The 20988-nt window shown below is 40.5% G+C and overlaps 1 protein-coding gene across 6 annotated transcripts in view; it reads right to left on the reverse strand.

The window, feature by feature from the left end:
• Positions 1-20988, reverse strand: part of DTNB (dystrobrevin beta) — a 256526-nt gene that overhangs the window by 28137 nt on the left and 207401 nt on the right. For all 6 annotated transcript variants that reach the window (XM_032391617.1, XM_032391613.1, XM_032391615.1 and 3 more), the window contains 4 exons: positions 13229-13314; positions 12045-12158; positions 6467-6563; positions 1005-1025 (listed from right to left, as the gene is read on the reverse strand). In XM_032391617.1, coding sequence (XP_032247508.1) covers positions 1005-1025; positions 6467-6563; positions 12045-12158; positions 13229-13314 — 318 coding nt within the window. The remainder of the gene's footprint in view (positions 1-1004; positions 1026-6466; positions 6564-12044; positions 12159-13228; positions 13315-20988) is intronic.

Consider the following 20988-nt stretch of genomic DNA (forward strand, 5'->3'; position numbering starts at 1 on the left):
TTAACAACTGAGCCACCCAGGTGCCCCTGTTCCCTCTTTCTGACGGTCTGTCTCTCCCTCGCTCCTTTCTTGCCTCATCCCCTCATTTGATCTCTTCCTTCCTTTCTTCTCCCCTTTATTATTTCATTGTCCTAACTGAAAATAAAAAATATAATGTAGATTCCTATTCTTAATTTAAAACATGGATCAGTTTGTTTTTTGAAAAAGAAATGAGTAAATTTTTTGAATTAAACAATTCATATTTCTCGCTTTTAAAATTAAAGCCCCGACGTGAATTAAAAATCAGGTTTAGCTTGTGTAAAAAAACGTATGCTTTGAAAACCTTACAATGTTATATACACATATGGGGTACTATTGTGGATAGGCCCTCAATTGATTTTCTTGTGTGGGTTAAGGGCTACCCGGAAAAATAGAAACAAACGTAAAACTTCCCTAAACACCATGCAACAGCCATTTTAGCTCAAAAACCAGAGCAACATAACCACTTAGTTTTCACTGGTAACTTTGTTACAAAGGCTACTGGAGCTGGAGCATCCAGAAACCTGATCAAGACTAAAGGACATTTCAAGTCATCACAAAAACTACACATTTTCATGCACAATCATTCATGACATAGCATTTAGACCTGAGGTCACCCCACAACCCCAAAAGCTGTTTCGAGCAATTAAAGTCACCCTAGACATGAAGCACCAGAGAATGCAAAAGCAGGAAAATGCAATCGTGGCCTGCTAATCATGCATATTTAACTAAACACAACAGATGTGTACTTAAAAAAAAAAAAATTCAACAAGCTCTGGTTTCAAGTAAGAACATGCTCTACTAGGTAAACATGACATGGACTTTCAGGCCATTTTACACCACCACGGAGAGAGTTGGTGAGGGTTTTACACATAACCAACTCTGCAGAGATGAACTTGCACAGGGAGGGGAGGAAAACGTATATAACAGTTACATGAGGAAAAGAAGACCATGCAAAAGGAGCGAGAATCCCCAAGTTCACTTACTGCCTGCTTTTGCTCTTCCTCCTAGAGATGTTGCAGATGAAGAAAAGGCAGAGGGAAAAAGGAGAGAGATTAATGCCCATCACCACAAACATCTGGAAGAAATGACAGAAGAATCTGGCAAGCCAGGCCAGGCCCCCAGGTTCAGAGACCAAAGGCCCTGACTGCCATCAGAGCACCATCAGCTGGACAGAGTGAATGGCAGGCCTCTTCCCCACCCGGTTCATTCAGTGCTAGCTTCTAGAGCTGGGAAACCATCTAATCCAACTTCCTCATTTACAGACTGAAAAGGCCTAGAGAGCCTGACTTGCCCGAGGTCACCCAGCTGTTTAGGGTAAACTCAAAGACGTAGCTCCACGAAGCCTCAAAAGCCCAATAATCAGTCAATCTCGCCATCCCCCATATTCATGTGTGTTAGCTATATTTCTCTAGACCAGCAGTCCTCAAAGCAGCAGCCGCACTGGGGAACTTGTCAGAGATGCAAATTTGGGGCACCAGCCAAGACCACCTGAATCCAAACTCAGGGTGGGTGGGGCACAGCCACGCATGTTAGAGCCTGGCAGCTGATTCTGATGCCTGTTAGATTGAGAGACACTGCTCTAAAAACTTCCCCCAAACTAGCAATTTCACCTGACCACAGATTCCCTTACTTAGTCCCCTCCTCTCCACTTGCTTTTGGGCTGCTTTGTGGTTTTTTTTTTTCCCCAAGGACGCACATGCATGCCCATTCCTCCAATAAATTGGAAACTGCTCCAGGGCCCTGAGAGCCTTTTGAAAAAGAACTCTTGACCTCAGTTTTTCACTAACTCAACACAGGTTCCTTTAGTACTTATGCATAAGGCACTGGAAACATGAAGCTAAGGCGTAGCCTCTGTCTTCCAGAGCCTTCCAGTGACTGTGGGCAGCGTGGGTACTCGCCAGCTCTTAGCTATCAGCATGCACCACTAGGAAGACGAAATAAACACTTCTGAGTTTCTCTCTCCCTCAGTCCTTCCCTCTGTCTTTTCACGGGTCTTTTTGCTTCTTCTTTCTGTGCCTCATCATGTGTAACTGTGGTCAGGGAGCCTTTGCTCTTTGCCTCAAGTGGGCAAATCTAAAAGCGGTTGCAATGGTTCTATTTAAATCGGATCCATCCGTGCAGGCCGTCTTCATTGAACATGTGTGTGGGAAGTCTTAGGGATGGACGAGAGCTTCTGCTTTCACAGAGTCTGCAGATCTGGGGGCCATGGCGAGAATGACTTCAGAAAGTCCCACCAATTACAAAAAGGAAAGAGGAGGTAAAAAATTTGGAAAAAAATAATTTTGTTCCTGCAAGGGAGAGACATGGACTAGGAATTAAATGGGCACCAAGAACTCTCTTAAGGAGACTCCAAGTCAGCACAAGAAGATGTTCTTCATAATCAAACCCAGCTGCTACATGCCTGACCATACGTATACTCACAGGAGCCCAAGCAAAGAGGGGCCCTGAGCATGAGCTGAGTTAGCCTTACGAAGTTAGCACCTTTAAGCTTATGTATCTGGCATGTACGGCTCTGATTAGAAGGGATTCTAACTCTGCAGTTGGGAGGAGATCTCCCTTCCTGGCCAGGCTTCCCTGTAAGGCAGAACACTTTTCTTCCATTCACTAGCCAAGGCAGAGAGCCAAAGGAAGAGTTATTAAACAATTTAAAATGTGTTTTTATTCCTGGCACTAAGTGTTGACATGGACACTGAAATGGTGGGGGAGGGAGGACGCAATCCTGACAGGCTGAAATGGCAGCTGAGGTCAGAAGACCAGGATGAAAGTTCTCAGAACTGTTTCTAAGACACCTCCCTACTTTCACTGTTTTTTCCGGGTTTAGTATTGGAGGTAACATTGCTTTGGCTCAACAGAATAAGGAAATTTCAGAAGGCAATGCTTCATGTTTGCACATCTGGTGACTGCTATGGATAGTCTGTTCAAAGACATGACATCATTATAATCTGCAGTAGCCATGTGTCAGGTTAGCACGGGAGGGGTGGACAGGGCAGCGTGTTCCGGAGTCAGAGGCCTTCGCTGCACACTGGGATTAAAAAGGGGCGGGCTTTGACAGTGTTAACTCAGGACGGTGTTACAGTATTTAAACTCACTGGAAGTTACTCAGATAAAGGCTTGAAGGCTCCGTCAACACAGTAAACAGGTCAGAGAGAAGGTCTTGGGACGTTTTGTTATCGTCAGCTGTGGTCAGTAAACACTGATGGCAACTGGCATAGGAGCCTAGCTGATTTAAAGGAAGTCATAATACTTTAACTAAAAAGTGCAAATCTAGAAGTGCTGATGTCACCTAAAAACATGTGAGACTCTTCCACATCACGTGGGGGATGTCTGGCTAGGTGGCCACAGTCCTGCCATAAACATTGCAGTTATTTATATGAAAATTTATATTCTAAACCTTGTTCGCAAATAAGGTTGAAATCCAAAACTACAGAATTCACCTGGTGACTATGTTTCAAAAGCAATATTAGAAAAATGGAAAATGAGGCAGAAAAATACCGGGGACATGATTTAGAAAGTGAAACACCAACATACAACCACTTCCAGATGAAATAAGTTTGAGACAGAGGTTACCTATACACATTAATCAGGGGAAAAATGTAAGGAAAAGATACACTCTGACCACGGGTACCTGGGTGTCAGTCTACATTATATTATTAAGAAAACAAACAAACAAAAAAACTATTAAGAAGGTCCCTCATACTCCTTGGTGACGGGGACTAAATCTTACTCATCGCCAAATAGCTAAATGTGATATTCAGGAACCAATATTTTCTTGTTAAATAAATGTATGATTACTTTTCACCCTGCCTTATTCCCAAAAAAGGACTTAAGATTATTGTTGAATGAATTAATAAGCAATGGTGACACTTCATATGTATGCTTCCTTAAATTATCATTTTTCAGATAAACAGACAATGTACATTATATTTCACTGAAGCAGTAGAAAGAACTTGCTGTGAAATGGAAATTTACTGTGTGGCATATTTTAATTATGAGTATCCCAGACCATGTGGTTTGATTGTCCATTTGACTAAGTGCTTACAGCTGTTTTATGAGAGAATTAAATGCTAGCAGACTGAACATCAATGAAGGCAGGACAGTCCTTTGAAATTAAAACTAGGATTCTAAAGTGTACTTTTATTATGGGTTGGTGAATATTTTTTTTAACAGTAGGAAAACATCTTTGAAATTTTCATGGAAGTCAATGATTCCTATGGATGACCTTTTAGGAGTGCATATAATATACAAATTAGGATTGTGCTATCATCCTTATAGGTAGCTGGACACTAGAGGCATGAGATTTTCAACTGTAAGTTCTAATCAATGGATAAAAAGACAACATTCCTGGTCTGTGTTGCAAATCCCTCCTCCCAGTATGAATGGCCTCAGCCTATCAGATGAGTAAACTCTAAGACATTTAAGAAGCTGGCAGGGGATTCTACAAACTAGGGCACCAGGATCCTGCTTACTTTACTGTAAGACAATAGCTAGAAATACAAAGAAACTCAGGGGTTGGTATCAGAGTTCTAGGCATCAGCCCATTCTGCTTTGCCCTTGAACACCAGCATTGGAAGTGAACTACAAAGTTAAGTAATATACATGGGGCTCTGAACCAGGAACTCTAAGAAACATGAGGGTCACCCAGCTGACGAGAAAGCACACCGCGGTACTTTGGGGAAATATATTCTGACCTCCCTTCAGTTTGCATAAACCTTTTGCCTTTTACAAAAATTACCCTAGGGTACCTTCCCACCTATGTTTGGGGAATGTCTGAGGGCATCTTACTAAAAAAGGAGTCTGACCCAGGCAAGGGGTGGGTGGATCCATTTATCTCCTGACAGGGGACTACCCCACATGGCAGGGCTTTCAAAGCCCCACACGGCTCCAGATGTTACAACAGCCAAATGCATTTAAGTACATCTCTGCTGTCTTGAGTGGGTGATGGGGCTGGAGTAGCTGGATTCTTGACAACCATTAGAGGGATGTGGGCCAGGTTTTATGCATAAGATTTTCTTTAAACACTCAGATGGTTGAGCGTCTGCCTTCGGCTCAGGTCATGATCTCAGGGTCCTGGGATCGAACCCCGCATCGGGCTCCCTGCTTGGCAGGGAGCCTGCTTCTCCCTCTCCCTCTGCTGTTCTCCCTGCTTGTGCTCTCTCGCTCTCTCTGTCAAATAAATAAATAAAATCTTTAAAAAAAAATAAAAAAGATTTTCTTTAAACAAGACCCACTTAGACATGAAGTATTTCTCAGGAGAAATTCTGTTAAAAGGGTTAATGTAGAAACACGTCCATGCAAAACACCCAAATACCCGGGACCAAAGCTCAAGACTAAAAGAAGTGATTGTCTTGAGCAAGTCCCAAGTCAGTTTAAAACACAAACACTGCATTTACCCAAGCTGCTAATACCTCTAGCTTCATTATGAAGGGACCCGTCTGGAATAGAGAAGTAGAAAAAAGTCTCCAAGTGGATGTTTTCTTGAGCCACCACTCCTAGTCTAGACCCTTGTCACTCACTTCAGGCTAGATGATTATATTTGTCTCCATTTCTCCTTTAGTTTCTCCCCTCTCTAATCTGCTCTACACATTTTCCCAAACCATTATTTCCAAAAACTTCAATGACTCCCCTACCACAGGATTAAATCCACTCCCCTCAGCCTGGCTTTTGAGGTAATCCACACTGTGTGATTTCCACTCTGGCTGCTAACTCTGTGTCCCACCACAAAATACAGTGGTTTACAGCACAGACACAGAGAACCAAGGAATTAGCAGCAGGAACAAATGTGCTCTGGTGTTGCTGCTCCGTATCTGGGTAAACATCCTGTTGAATGCCAGTAAAACTGTCTAGGTGAGGACATTTAAATGCCAAGAGTGCCTCTCTCTCCTCTGGGGTACAGGGCTTGTAATAAATTCAAAAAAAAAAAAAAGATAGTGAGACCTGAATCATCCCAAAGTTATTTAAGCTCCAATATAACAAACCTAGAGCTAATATGCTATTTTGTTCCTCCTAATAAAGTTATTCATTAGAATTTGTCTGATTAGCTTGGTTTGCTGCTGTAATACTTACTAAAATAGTTAATAATTGTTACGTATTTAGGTGGACTATTTGAAAACTTGTCTTAAGAGAAACTTTAAATCGTTGAGAAATTTTCATTTACATATAGTTAATATCCTGTTGACAAACCTTTATATTTATTCATATAAGCAACTACTCAAGGACAGAACTCTAGTTCCAATTACTCATTTTTTATCATCAGGCTTCACGCTAGTTTCGAGGAATTTCTGGAGTCACAGCTAACTTTATGGGCAGCGGCATTTCATCCTTTAGCTGAGTCCTGTCCTGACACCACAGGGGAGGCAGTGGAGCCGGTGGTGAAGGCGAAGGACAGCTGAGCGGAGGGTGGGGAGGCGGGGTGGCGGGGAGCGGGGCGGCGCCAGGGCTCTCTCACCTTCAGCAGCTTCATCAGCCCTTCCAGCTGAACCATCAGCTCACGCCTGCTCTCCTGCAGTGCCGACATTCTCTGCTCCAGCTCATCTTTCCTCTGCCTGTCCGAGGGGAAAAGCCCATCAGCAAGAAAACTCTGAAGATAAAGGGATCTTCAAAGAAGGGTCCAAGTGTAGGTGAAATTGATTTTAGACCCGAATTCTGCTACTTACCAGGGTCTGATAAGCTGAGCAAGTCATTTAACCTCTGCTAATTATGTTAGAAAGTGGGCATAATATTTGTTTTGCTCTCTTTCCTTTACTGTTGTGAGAATAGTACGTAAAAATGCTTTGGAAAACACACAGTATAGATATGGCAATATAGAGAAAAAGTATTATTAATATTATTAATAAAGCAATTTAAAAAATTCCTCAGGAAGTCAAAAACCTCATTTAGAAAGATATATAAAACTAGTCCAAATTTAAATTGGTAGTGAGAAAATGTATGAAAACTGCTCAGGGAGAATAGGGTTCCGTTGTTATTGCTTCCAGCACCAGACACCAGCCTCAAGAGCGTGACTGACATTAGGGTGACTCTGTGTCTAAGAGAATTCACTTTTTCCTGAGGACAGATTTCATGTCAATTCTAGCTCAATATGTCCAAAACCAAACTTAAGACCGTGGTCCACAAATAGTTCTCTTTCCTGATTTCTTCCAGTTGTCATGGCTGAAAACTTCAGTCCTCTTTAATACTTTTCTGCTTATATCCTATTCTCCATCACCCAATTCACATGATTCTTTCCTAGAACTTTACGTGTCTTTCTCTCCCCACGTCTCTTACTTTGTCCAGGCACACCTTACCTCACATGTGCAACGGTCTCCCATCCTGATTAATCCTGATTTCACCTGGTATGCTGAGGTGGAATAGAAATCAGGAGACTTAGGGCCACCATTTACTAACTACTACAAACTTGGCCAAGTCACTCACCCTGTAAGAGCCTCAATTTTCTCTTTGCTAAAATGGGACTAACTACAAACAGCAATGGCAATGTTTTGAGGATCAAATAAGATACTAGGTATGAAAGTGTTCTATGAACTTTACAATGCTGCTCAAAGACTGTTCATTTCATCATCTTATGTAACAATCTTAGTAGAATTTCTAGCATCACTAACTCTTGCCTTGCATGATCCATGCCTCAGCTGTCCACTCTAGTAGCCACTAGCCACACGTGACTACTGAACACTTGAAACATGGGTATTCTGAATTGAGATGCACTGGATTTCAAAACCTTACTGTGAAAAAAAAAAAAGAAAGTAAAATATCTCAATATTTTTTAATGTTGATTATATGTTGAAATGGTAATATTTTGGGTAAATCAGGTTAAGTAAAAGATAGTGTTAAAATTAATGGCACCTATTTCCTTTTAGTTTTTCATTGTGGTTGTTAGGAAAGTTTTAATTACATATGTGGCTCACATTATATTTCTATCAGAGAATGCTGCTCCAGACCCCACCAACATTCCTATCCCTAGTGCCTCACCTTCTATTCCCTTCCATGTCTGGATGTCTAGTTGATGGTTCCTTTTTCCCTAAACAGATCCTATCATTTCACAACTCACAGCCATTCCCCCACTTCTTCCAAATGTTATTCACTCCTTAGTGTCCAACCCAAATGTCACTCTTCCCAGGAAGCTTCTCCTGATTACTTCAGCAGGTATCAAGTTCTGCTTAATTAATCACCATAGCAACTGGTGCTTCTCTGTGGTACTTAATTTATTTTATCTTGCATTGCTGTCATTCCTACCATGATGCAAAATCCTTGAGGTCAGGGATGAGTCTTTGCATGTACTGAATGGTTAAGAGAATATCACGCCTCCAGTATGTACTCAGTTAACATCTGGTGAAGTTACACAATCATTGTTTGAAATCCTCCAAGGACTTCCAATCACCTATCACTTAAGGCTCCCTAGAATCCGGTCTCAATTATTCAACTAATTTTATCTCATATCACTGGCACTTTAAAGATTAATGCAATGGATGCCTGAAACAAATTCTTAGCTCCAAGACTCCTTCCCTCCTCTGAAATGTATCATATAGTTATTTGGGGAATCATGCTGAACCCCAACTCCACTTCTAATCTGAAATGTTTTCTCCCAGGTTTTATCCACATCATCCCTACCTTTCATGGTCTAGCTCAATTTCCACCACCTCCATGGGTCTAACTGCTTCCAGCCTATATATATATATATATATATATACACACACACACATACATATATATATACACACATACATATACACATATATGTATATATGTGTGTGTATATATTTTCCTACTTATATTTTTTTTTTAAGATTTTATTTTTTATTTGAGACAAAGAAAGAGAGATAGTGAGCAGGGTGTAGGGCAGAGAGAGAGGAAGAAGCTGACTCCCTGCTGAGCAGGGAGCCCAATGCAGGGCTCGATCTCAGGACTCTGAGATCATGACCTGAGCCAAAGGCTGATGCTTAACTGACTGAGCCACCCAGGCACCCCACCTACTTAGATTTCTTATGACATAGTGCCCATACTATTTATTAACACTATATAATATTAGTTAACTGACTAGAAAATTATTTTACATTTATTTTCAAAACTGTATTATAAATTTTTAAGATGGAACCATTGTTTTCTAGTCTTCATACTCTCTAAATTTCCAGTACAGTGCAGCTATAAATGCAATAAAGAGAAACTGACTCATTCAGTTTTCTAGAAAGCCTTTCTTCCCTGAACTTTTAAGACTGGATGCAGTACTCTTTCCCTGTGCTGTGCATAACCAAGTAATTATAATATGTGGTGAAAATGAATGAACTCCAGCTACATGGAAGGATCCTGAAGCATAATACTGGGGCGGGGGGGGGGGGGGGAGGTTCCACTATATGCATATAATAACATTTCTCGAAAGCCCAAAAAACAAAACACAAAACTAAACACTTCAATATGTGGGAATACACATATATTTGATAATACTATTTAAAAGGCAAAGGAATGATAAACCAAATTCTGGATAGAGGTGAGCTCTGTGGAGAAGGTGGAAGCAAGGAAATGGGATCGGGGGCACTTTTACACGACGCGGTTTTAACAATATATGAGTAGATGTGGGTTCATGCGTATTCATTTTATCATTATACTTTGTATCTTACACATTTGTCATATACATGCTGTTGTAACGAATATGCCATTAAAAATAATAATCAAGGGGAAAAGACAACCCTGGTTGTCAGAATTCATGACAACTAATCCTAAGAATGAAATTCTCCATCTTCTTTTATTATACTAGCTGGGTATTGGCAGTTCCTGGATTCCTATATATTGGTCAAAACCAGAAGGATGTCAGATACCTAGGAATGAATCTTGCCCTTTATATGTCTTTTGATAAACAACAGTTCTTAATATGAATATAGATGAATTACCAACTTCTTTCATGGTTAGTTGAGTGCCTGCCTTCGGCTCAGGTCATGATCCCAGGGTTCTGGGAATGAGCCCCATGTTGGGCTCCCTGCTCAGCGGGGAGTCTGCTTTTTCCTTTCTCTCTGCTCCTCCGCCCACACCCTGATCATGCTCTCTTTCTCTAATAAATAAATAAAATCGTAAAAAAAAAAAAAAAAGACATTCCCTACATTTTCTTCTAAAGTTTTAAAGTTTTGTCTTCATGTTTAATCCATCTGGTGGTATTTTCTCTCTACAGTATGAAGCAAAGAGCCAGTATGTTTTGTCTGTATGCATAACCAATCGATCCTGCACAATTATGAAATAGTCCCTCTTTCTTCAATGATAATGGAAGCTGCTTTTGAGATTATTTAAATACTTCCTGACTTCTCAAGAGTTAGACCCTCCTTGGATTTAGGTTAAATTCTTGCTTCTTGCTGCCTACATGACATGACACCACTGGACTTAGCCCTTTGCCTACTAAATCTATGATATTTTTCAGATCCCTCCAGCTTAATAAAGGACTTCTAGCAATCCCAGTTCCAGCAGCAGTTAAAACTGGAGTAGAACCATTTTTGCTTTGCTAAATACAAAATAGTTACTTGTGCCTGAGCCGTGGTGGGGAAACAGAACAGTTGTATCTTATGCTGAGAGTTTAGAATTACACTGGGTTTGAGGCAGCAGGACATGTTCTCCCAGACTTCCTAGTGTAGCACCAACCTGCCAACATCCCAGGCATGCAACAGAGGACCGCAGAGCAACCAAATCCTCAAGCCCAATTAAATATAGAAACTAAAATGAATTTTCAGAAGAATGGAAATCTCTATATCTCTAATGATTTTCATCTGCACAGTTTAAATTCTTTATGACTTATTTATTGATGATATAAATCTAGACAGATAGTTACAGAAAAACAATAATCTCCATTCTCTAGGAAAAGAAATCATGGTTGAGAAGCTAAATGACTAAGCCAAAGAAGAATTAAAAAAGGACAGCTATAAGTGGAATAAGTCAATCAGAGAAAGACAATTATATGATCTAATTCACATGTGGACTTTAAAAACAAAACAGAGGATCATAGGGGAAGAGAGGGAAAGATAAAACAAGATAAAACCAGAAAGGGAGACAAACCATAAGAGACTCTTAATCATAGGAAACAAACTGAGGGTTGCTGGGGGGCTGGGGGAGGATGGGATAACTGGGTGATGGACATTAAAGAGGGCACACGATGTAATGAGCACTGGGTATTATATAAGACTGATGAGTCACTGAACTCTGCCTCTGAAACTAATAATACATTATATGTTAATTAAAAAAAAAGGATAGCTATGCAGAATCCCAGGTGATAGCACATTAAAAATCAACTGTGGAATGTCAAATGTTACAACCTACACAGAAAGAACCCACTCTGGAAATTTAGAGGTCTGGTGAAAATCAAGTCACTTAGTGTCCAAAATGTCTTCACTTACCAAAGAGTACACACACATCTTTCTAAGACTGATAGGATATAAGACCCTAATAGCTTTGACTGGTTCACTTTCATGTTATGGTCTTCTAGAAGATTTCTCCATTTCCTCCAAAATAGCATCCGAATGGGGGCTGAAGCTGCTCTCTACCCCTAGTCAGATCCTGTGCCCTTTAGTCTCCCAGTCCTGAGACAGTTTGTATTTATGCTGAAGTGGGAAGATTCCACAGCCATGGTGCAAGGGACTCCCACTTGGTTTTGTGTCTGAGCATGTGCATAGGTAGCAAGCACCCTTCTCCTTCAACAGAGTCCTGCTCCATGAGGCACCAGGAGAATATACTCATAGGACAGAAGAGCATTATTCCTGCCAAGAGTCTTTAAAGTCAGACTAATTAACAAGATAAGAAGATTGTAGCACAATGGTCTTAAAGCAATCACAAAAGTATAAACACTGCTCTGCTTGTCATGGAGCTGGAGAATGGTGTTGACCTGGTTCTGTAACGATGGCTGAAGTTCTCAGAGTCATGAATAATGGAAGCCAAACACCTGAAGCGGTAACAGAATGAGTGGAATGCATTTGTTCTGACAGGACTAGTTATAGTGATAAACAGATTCTATCCCACTAGTTTGGTTCCCTGACACATAAATTCCTACTGTAGCAGATACTTACCTCAGCAGCCGCAGCTCTGCCAGCAATGTGGGGTTCTGCTGCGCCTTCTCGGGGGTGGGCTGGGAAGCCTGCTCATGCTCCAGACGGAGACGCTGGATCTCTTGCAGGATCTCCCTAGAGAGGACAGATGAAAGAAAGATGGCTGCACAGCTCGCTCTTTCCTGTCAGGACTTCTAACTGTAGTACAGTGGCCTCTCCCAATCTTGTTCTGTTTCCGAATGACCAAGATGTCAAAGAGCCACCTTCTTAACACTGCTGCACTTCATATTTCCTCAATGAAACAATCCTTTGTGGTAGAAAAAGTGATATAAATACTCTTTTCAAGAACTTGAAAAATCTCCACAAAAGGAAAACCACCACTAGAAAGCTCTGTTCCTTTCTAGGGAAAGGAAAAAAGAACTCCCTGCAACCTCCTAATGTGGGTCCTATGCTAACTTCTCCCGTCTTTGTCTCTCTTCTTCCTGTTGAGCCGCTGAATGATGAGAGCTGCCATTTCTTCTTCCTGTGCCTGTTACGTTACATCCAACTCCTTGTCCCCGTTTCTGCCTCTCAGGGCATACTGGTGTGCTGTCTGGTCTCCATGCCTTTAATTAATTAATTAATCTATTTATCTATTTATTTATTTATTTTTAAGATTTTATTTATCTATTTGAGAGAGCACAAGCTGCAGGAGCGGCAGGCAGAGGGAGAAGGAGGCTCCCTGCTGAGCAAGGAGCCTGATGTGGGACTCGATCCCGGGACCCTGGGATCATGACCTGAGCCGAAGGCAGACGCTTAACTGACTGAGCCACCCAGGCATCCCTCTCTGTGTCTTTAAATGGCTTTGTGGTGAGAGACCAGTCACACACAACACAGTGGGCCAGGATAAGATGACTAGACAGAGCAAAAGGGGGTTGGAGTGGAAAACGGAATCATGGAAGGGGAACTGGTGGGTGGGAGAAGGCACTGGAGTAAAGAATCCACCTGAGGGCACGTAAGCAGGGCTGTGAGCTACCAGAATGTATAGCGTGCAGAGATCTACAGATTAGAGTAGGGGCATTCCCATGAGTTGGTCTGGCCTATATTCACTGAGGTGGGGTCTTCCTTTACAGTCAAAAGCCAGCTAATCTACAAGGAAAATGAGAAACAGATACTCACATGATGATCTTGGACTTTAGAAGCTGGCTCAACCTCTGCATTCTTACCTGTTTTTGTTTTCTAGTTCTGCAATAAGCTGTCTTTGTTGTTTGTTGGCATCAAAGTTAAAGCTCAAGTCAGTGGGAGGACGGGTCTACAGTGAGGAGAAAGAAAGGGTTGTTTTTCTTTTTGTTTTTTTGGTGTGTGTGTGTGATTAAACTATATCCTGAGTCCTAGACTACTGGTTTTTTAAAACAGATTTTTTAGGTATAATTTACATACCATAAAATCCACCTATTTTAAGTATACCATTCACGGAGTCTTAGTAAATTTAAACTGTTGTGCAACCAATCACCACAGTCCAGTTTTAGAACATTTTCCGTCACCACAAAAAATTCCCTCATGCTGGTTTGTCGTCAATTGCCACTCTCATCCCCAACCACAGGCAACCACTGATAACTTTCTGTCTATAGTTTTGCCTTTTCTAGAAGTTTCATATATATGGACTCATACAATATGCAGTCTTTGGTTTCTGGCTTTCACTAAGCATGATGTTTCTGAGGTTTGTCACTGTTGCTCCATGAATCAGGAGCTCCTTCCCTTTTATTGCTGAATAGTATTCCACTGTTTCCAGTTTTTGACTGTTACAAATGAAGCTGCTGTAAATTTTCATTTACAAGTCTTTGTGTTGATATGTTTTTATTTCTCTTGGGTAAATACCTAGGAGTGGAATTCCCGAGTTATATGTTAACTCTGTATTTAATATTTTGAGGAACTATCCAACTGTTTTCCAAAGTAGCTGTACCATTTTAGAATCCCACCGAGGGACAGTTCCGATTTCTCCACATCTTCAACACTTGTCATTGTCTTTTGTTTTAACCAGATTCTAGTGCATGTGAAATATTTAATTTGTGGGGTTTTTTAAAGATTTTATTTTTTGAGAGAGAGAGCACAAGGAGGGGGAGGGGCAGAAGGAGAGGGGGAGAGAGAATCCCAAGCAGACTCTGTGCTGAGCGCAGAGCCCAACATGGGGCTTGATCCTGGGATTCTGCGATCATGACCTGAGCTGAAATCAAGAGCTGGACACCTAACCGATTGCGCCACCCAGGTGCCCACCCCCCGTTATTTTTTAATTGAGATATCATTTGCATACCATAAAATCCACTGAAGTGTCCAATTCAGTGGTTTTTAGTATATTTACAAGATTACTTACTGCCACTAACTCCAGAACATTTTCATCAGCCCCAAAAGAAACCCCATACCCATTAGCAGTCATTCCCCATTCCCCCTACACCCACATCCTGACAACTGCTAACCTATTTTTTCCATCTATGGATTTACCTATTCTGGATATTTCATATAAATGGAATCATACAATACGTGATCTTTTATGTCTGGCTTCTTTCAGCAAAATGTTTTCAGGGTTCATCTGTGTTGTAGCATGTATCAATACTTCATTTTTTGGGGGGCTGAACAATATTGTTACATGGATATACCACATTTTGTTTATGCATTCAACAGTTGATGGGCATTTGGGTTCTTCCCATTTGTTGGCTATTTTGATTATGTTGCTATGAACATCTGTGGACACGTTTTTGTGTACAGATAGGTTTTCATTTCTCTTGGGTATACATCTAGGAGTGGAATTGCTGGGTCATACAGTAACTGCCTTTTGAGGAACTGCCAAATTATTTTCCTAAGTGGCTGCACCATTTTACATGCTCACCAGCAATTTATGAAGGTTCCATTTTTTCCATATCCTTGTCAACACTTGTTATTGTACATCTTTTTGATCGTAGTCTTCCTAGTAGGTGTGAAGTGGTATCTCCTTGTGAATTCAACTTGCATTTTCCCTATAGACTAATCTGTGGAGCATGCGTTCATGTGCTTATTGGGCATTTGCATATCTTCTCTGGAGAAATCATTTTGATTTGCATATCCACTGACATTCCTGACCCTTATTACCTCCTTTAAGAATATGGAAGCCAATCAACACAAACTAGGAAAAAGGATGCATAGGTGATGGTTCCCTTTTTTTTTCATTAACCAGAATGGAAGCTCAAAAGGAAGGCTCTGCAATGGCTATGCTTTACACTCTGCACATACTTGGTTCTACCCAAAGCACGACCTACCATGAAGCAGAAACCTTGTTTCCTATCTAGAGCTTAAAGATGCAATAAGTAATTCTTTTCATGTGGCATTTCCTAAATAAACAGGGGTAAAACAGCATAGCAAATGTGGGTGGGAGGCTTTTTTTTTTTTTTTACCAAATACTTTTTTCTTAAAAGAAAAAAAAAGGTGATGTTTCTTCTTTTAGAGTGGACCAACAGCCAATTGAGCAAATTTCCTATATTCTTTCCAGAATCTTATGAGAGCCAGAGCTGAGCCTCAGAAAAATGGCTTGCCTGAGACTGAATCTGCTGTGAATAACAGATTTCCAATTCCTGAAAACTGGAGTTAAAGCAAATGGCTCCTTATTAGCATGGGATCAGGGAAAATTATGGATGAGGAAATGGGCTCTAAAACGAATTGGCTTCGTGATGGCAAACAAAAACCTCACAGTATTTTACTGGAAATTTCTTTTCTTTTTTAAAAAGATTTTATTTATTTATTTGACAGAGAGAGGGCACAAGTGGAGGGGGAGCGGCAAAGAGAGAGGTGGAAGCAGACTTCCTACTAAGCAGAGAGCCCGATGTGGGTTCTCTGATGATCCCAGGACCCCGGGATCATGACCTTTGGGTAGACGCTTAACCGACTTAGCCACCCAGGTGCCCCTTCATTGGATATTTCTAAAGAATTTTTTCAGTTTTCAGTTACTGCAAGGCTGAGGCTTCTTTCAAAGAAGAGGTTAAAACAGGGATCAAGAGTTATTATCGGCAGGAATTCCTAACCAGGTGAGATTCTTTGGCACCAAGAAGTATTGCTACTCAAGTACAAAGAAGCGTGGGTGGAAGAAGATTTCTATCCTGAGGCAGCAGTTCCACTGGGCTGACAACAGGGAGAGCCCCCAGGGGTAAGTGTTTATGATGGCTTATTTCACCCAATCAAATTCTGAACACAGTCAAGTGTACATTAAGTAACAGAGAAACTTAGGATTTTATTTATTTACTATCTTAAACTCCACACTGCTTCTTTTATAAAAAAAAAAAAAAGAAAAAAAGAAAGGCAGGCCAGGTCTCTCTTCCTAAAATGCCTCGAGGATACTGAAGAGAAAAAGACAGAAAGGGAATTATTAGTTCATAAAGACATAGAATACTTCGACCACAAGAGACCTAAGAATGATTTCTTTAAAAAATTAACTAGTTCATTCCTTTATTTAGCAAATATTTCCTGAGCACCTACTATGTGCTAGATACTGTTCTAGGAAGTAGGATGCATGAATGAGTAAGATACAGCCCCACCCTCGTGTAGCTACATGATGCTGGGAGAGAAAGCTAAGGAACCAAAGATCTAAGTACAGACCATCAGAGGTGATAAATTCAATGATGAAATATAGGGTAACAAAACAGAGTAAACTGAGACAGAAGACTGACTCTTTTTGAATGAGGTGATAATGAAAAGGCTCTCAGAGACTCAGTCAAGTGGGGAAGCAAACCAGGTGCTGGGCTAAGGGATGGGTGTGCTGGGCAGAGGCCAAGGCCTGCAGCTGCTCCATCTGGGTGTGTTCGGGTCAGTATGATGGAACAGAGCAGGCTCTGGTGAAATTGGTAGCAGACTCTAGGAGATGACCCTGGGCCCCGACCACCAAGGGCCTTTTAGCGTTGGAGAGTTTCCATTTCATTCTGAAAGTGGTATGAAGCCACTGTAGGATTCTGAACAAGGAAATATGGACTCAAGTCCAAATACTGTAGGTACATACTCTGCCTTCAAGGAGATGGAGCTTATCTCTCAGTCCTTCAGTACAGGCTGTCCGTAGTGACTTCTTTCCAAAGAGGACAGTGTGGAACGCGGGGAAAAAGTAACTTTATGTTGGAGAAACCTGACAAACACTACCTTGGCCAGGTGATCAAGGTCAACATCAACAGTGATAAATGATGTTGGTACTATGTACCCTCGATACAATGGAAGAAAAATGGCGCTTACCTCCTCCTCAAAAGCTGTAACTCAAGTCTAATCATGAGGAAAACATCAGACTAATCCCATTTAAGGGACATTCTACAATGTATTCGACTAGTACTCCTCAAAGCTGTCAAGGTCATCAAAAACAAGGAGAGTTAGAGAAACTGTCACAGCCCAGAGGAGACTAACAGACATGACAACTAAATGTAATGTGCTATCCTGGATGGAATCCTGCAGTGGAAAAGGGACATTAGATAAAAACTAACAAAATCTGAACAAAGTATGGACTTTAGTTAATAATAATGCATCAGTATTGGCTCATTAATTGTAATATGTGTGCCATGCTAATATGTTAATAATAGGAGAAACTGAGCATGGGTTATTTGGAAACTCTAGTAGCTTTGCAATTTCTCTGTAAATCTAAAACTGTTCTATAATAAAAAGTTTATAGAAAGTGAACCCTGTTTTGGCTCCTATATAATTTACCGTAGTGAGCGAAGAATGGAAGTAGATAGGCTAGCGAGGAGTCCTAGGTTTTGCTATCTACTCACTGCAAACCTTGAGTTATTTTATTTCCCTATATTTTTATTTTCTTAGCTGTAAAATGGGAATATTTACAGAAAGAGATGTGAAGAGGATCAACTCCTCTGTTACATGAGCATTCTCTTAGGTTTAGGTAATCTCACAGAGCTCTATCATCTTTAATGAGATGGAGATACATGTGAAAAATACAGAGTAGGGGCGCCTGGGTGGCTCAGGGTAGAAAACAAGACCCCTTCGGGTAAAACTGGGCAAATGTTACAAAACCAAGGAAAGCCGACGTAGTCAGCAAACTATAATCTGGTAGCACGCATTTCTGAAACCTCCTAAAAAAGGACTGGAGGCTTCCCATTTGTACGAACTTGGCAGGATGAGTTCCAGAGATATGCCTGATACCAGCTAGGCTTTCTTTGTATCCCAGGGGCACGCCGCACCCTCCCATCTCGTTTAGACCAAATGGAGGGCTGTGGATTATTAATCTCTCTCAAAAACCCAATGTTTTTTAGGGTAGTGGGTCCCTAGCTAGCTGTAAATCAGAAGACTGAAGTTTTGCTTTTCCTTTTTAAATAAAAATCAATGGACTCTAAACACAGAGATTCTGATTTAGTAGGTTGGAAGCAAAGCCAAGGATCTATTTTTTAAACGTTTCACATGTGATTATAATATGTATCCATGTTTGACAATTACTATTTTACAGGGGCTTTGAGTCATTAACTGTGTGCGAAATACCACATGGATACTGTTGATCTTTACTTGTAAGAAGCCATAAGGATATTTCTGGAATGGTGCATGCCTGGAGGAGGCAAAGCGATAAGGCTGTGAAGGCTGGGCTGAGCTATCTGAAAAAAAGCTTCTCGGGGAAACATGTGAGGTGGGATGACAACACACTATTTCCCCTTTCACATTTCTTCCATGTTTTCCATAATGAAGTTCTCATAAAGAAAAAAAAAATTAAAAAAAAAAAACAACAACAACAAACCACCCCAAACCCTCCTCAGATTACATCCAATGTTGCTGATGTTGGTGATGAAATTTTAAGAATTTGCTGTTATTACTATGATTACCACACACTGTAATTTTGTTTTGTTTTGTTTTTAAAGGAATTTAGGCACTCCAGGAAAACAAATGAGCTTTCCTAGCTCATCTAAGCAACCTCGAATTTCTTTGTTCAAGGGTGAGCCTGAAGAGGTTTCAGTGGCCATACTGTCACCTACGGAGACAGGACGGATCTGCTACGGAGGCGCTCCATGGGGTGCAATGCTGGCTGCTCAAGTAATTTAATGGTCTTTCTTTGTGAAAGAAGGTTTTTGAAAAAAAAAAAGAAAAATCAATACAAAGCCTACCTAGCAGGTTATAAATAAATTCTTTTGAGCACTACACCCACTTTATGCAAAGCACTTGTATGAGCGAGAGATTAGCGGATTAGTAGTCTTCTGTTTAACAGAAATCTAGTCAAGAAGAATCCTTCCTGAGAGGCCCAATATTTAATAAGATAACTACACTCTGGAAAACAAACTGAAGATGAAAGGGACCGTATCAGTATTTCGTCTTAAGACCACTCTAACAATGATCATTTTCACACAAATTAGAGAAATGGCATCAGAAACTATCAGGTGTAAACAGACTTATCTTGTTTGCAGGAAAGGAGAACTGTGACCTCCTTTCCAGGGTCAAATGGCTTTGGAGCTTTTATTTACAATATTTTAAAAGCATGAGGTAAAGTCAGTTAAGACTACATCATGGCATTAAATACACTTCATTTTAAAAATTCAACCACAATGCTGTCTATCTCAACAAATTTAATTTTATAAATTCTAATTTCTACAATGACCTAAACAGTTGTGACTGACTGAGGACACATGTAAGGTGTAACTGATTAAATGGAACTTTTCTTTTTCCCTGACTTCCCCCGCCCCCTCCATTTTGTTCTTTTCCACTAACCTTTAGAGTTGTAATGTTAGGAGTCAGATGTGTGACCTAATACTAGATTCTCAAGGAAAAGTTTGAAGTCTAAACAAACCCAAAGGAATAAATTACTTTTTTGAGGAGAAACAAAGCAAGAACTCTCCATTGGAAGCTTTCGTTACTCTATTTCTCTATGAAGAAGTAACGATAAATTGGTACAATTCCTAAAAGTAATATACTATGTTTATGGAAGACGGTCCTGAGACACCTGGCTGCCTGTCTAGTCCAATTTCACTCCAAATATTGTTCTCGGGGCTCTAGCCACACAAGCATCTTATAGGCGCTGCAACCTCCGAGCTCAGGGCCTTCACAGAAGTTGAAACAGCCCCCTGTCCCACACTGGGTGTTCCCTTCATGCTCACATAGTCTGTTGTTTCAGCCTCAGATCCTTCCTCCTTTTGTCTTCCTCTTTTCTTCCAGATTTAATGCTCTTCCTGAACTACAACCTTCTGTAGCTAAATCTCAGTAGTTGGCAGACTAGTACCCCAGTCCCAGCTGGACCACTTACAAACTGTCACCTTGATTAGTTTCCTTACCTTTTGGAAGATTAGTTTTCTCATGAGATTGTTTTTATGAATAAATGAGCTAAAATATGCACTTAGAATAATGACTGGCACATAGTAAACAGTCAATAAAAGTTAGCCATCAGTATTATTCTTTTAGCATGAGTCTCACCGGGACCCTTCTCAATCCTGGCCAGAAAAAGTCTTTTTCCTTTTCCTTTGACAGGTTTAGTTACTTTCAGTATATTAATGATATTCGACTATCTTTTTTCATAAAGAAAATTCTTAAAGTTTCAACATAAACATTAGTGGGACTGGATATAATTGGATGTGTTATTTATTTTTAAATAAAGGGTTTTTTTTTGTTAATGAAACAATTGTTATATTGTTCTTGGTGTTGAGAAATCTAATTATCAATTCTTTGTAGGTATCTATCCTCTCTGGTTGCTTTTTGAGTATCTTGTCTTTGTATTCTGCAGTTTCACTAGGATACACGTAGGTGTGAACTTTTATTTATCCAGTTTGGGACTCATTGTGATATTTCAGTCTGAGGATTCATGTCATGAATCAATTTTGTAAATTTTTTCAGCCATTAATCCCTCAAATACTTTCTCACCTAATAGAAAATAAATTTACTTTCCTTTTTTGGGGGGGGGAGGTGGGGGGATTCCAATGAGTTGACTGTTGGTTCTCCATCTTCCATGTCTGAAAACCTTGTTTCAAATTTTTCACCTTTTTGTGTTGTATTTGGGAAACTTCCT

This window comes from Phoca vitulina, unplaced genomic scaffold (assembly GCF_004348235.1).
Source record: "Phoca vitulina isolate PV1807 unplaced genomic scaffold, GSC_HSeal_1.0 scaffold63, whole genome shotgun sequence".
NCBI lineage: Eukaryota > Metazoa > Chordata > Mammalia > Carnivora > Phocidae > Phoca > Phoca vitulina.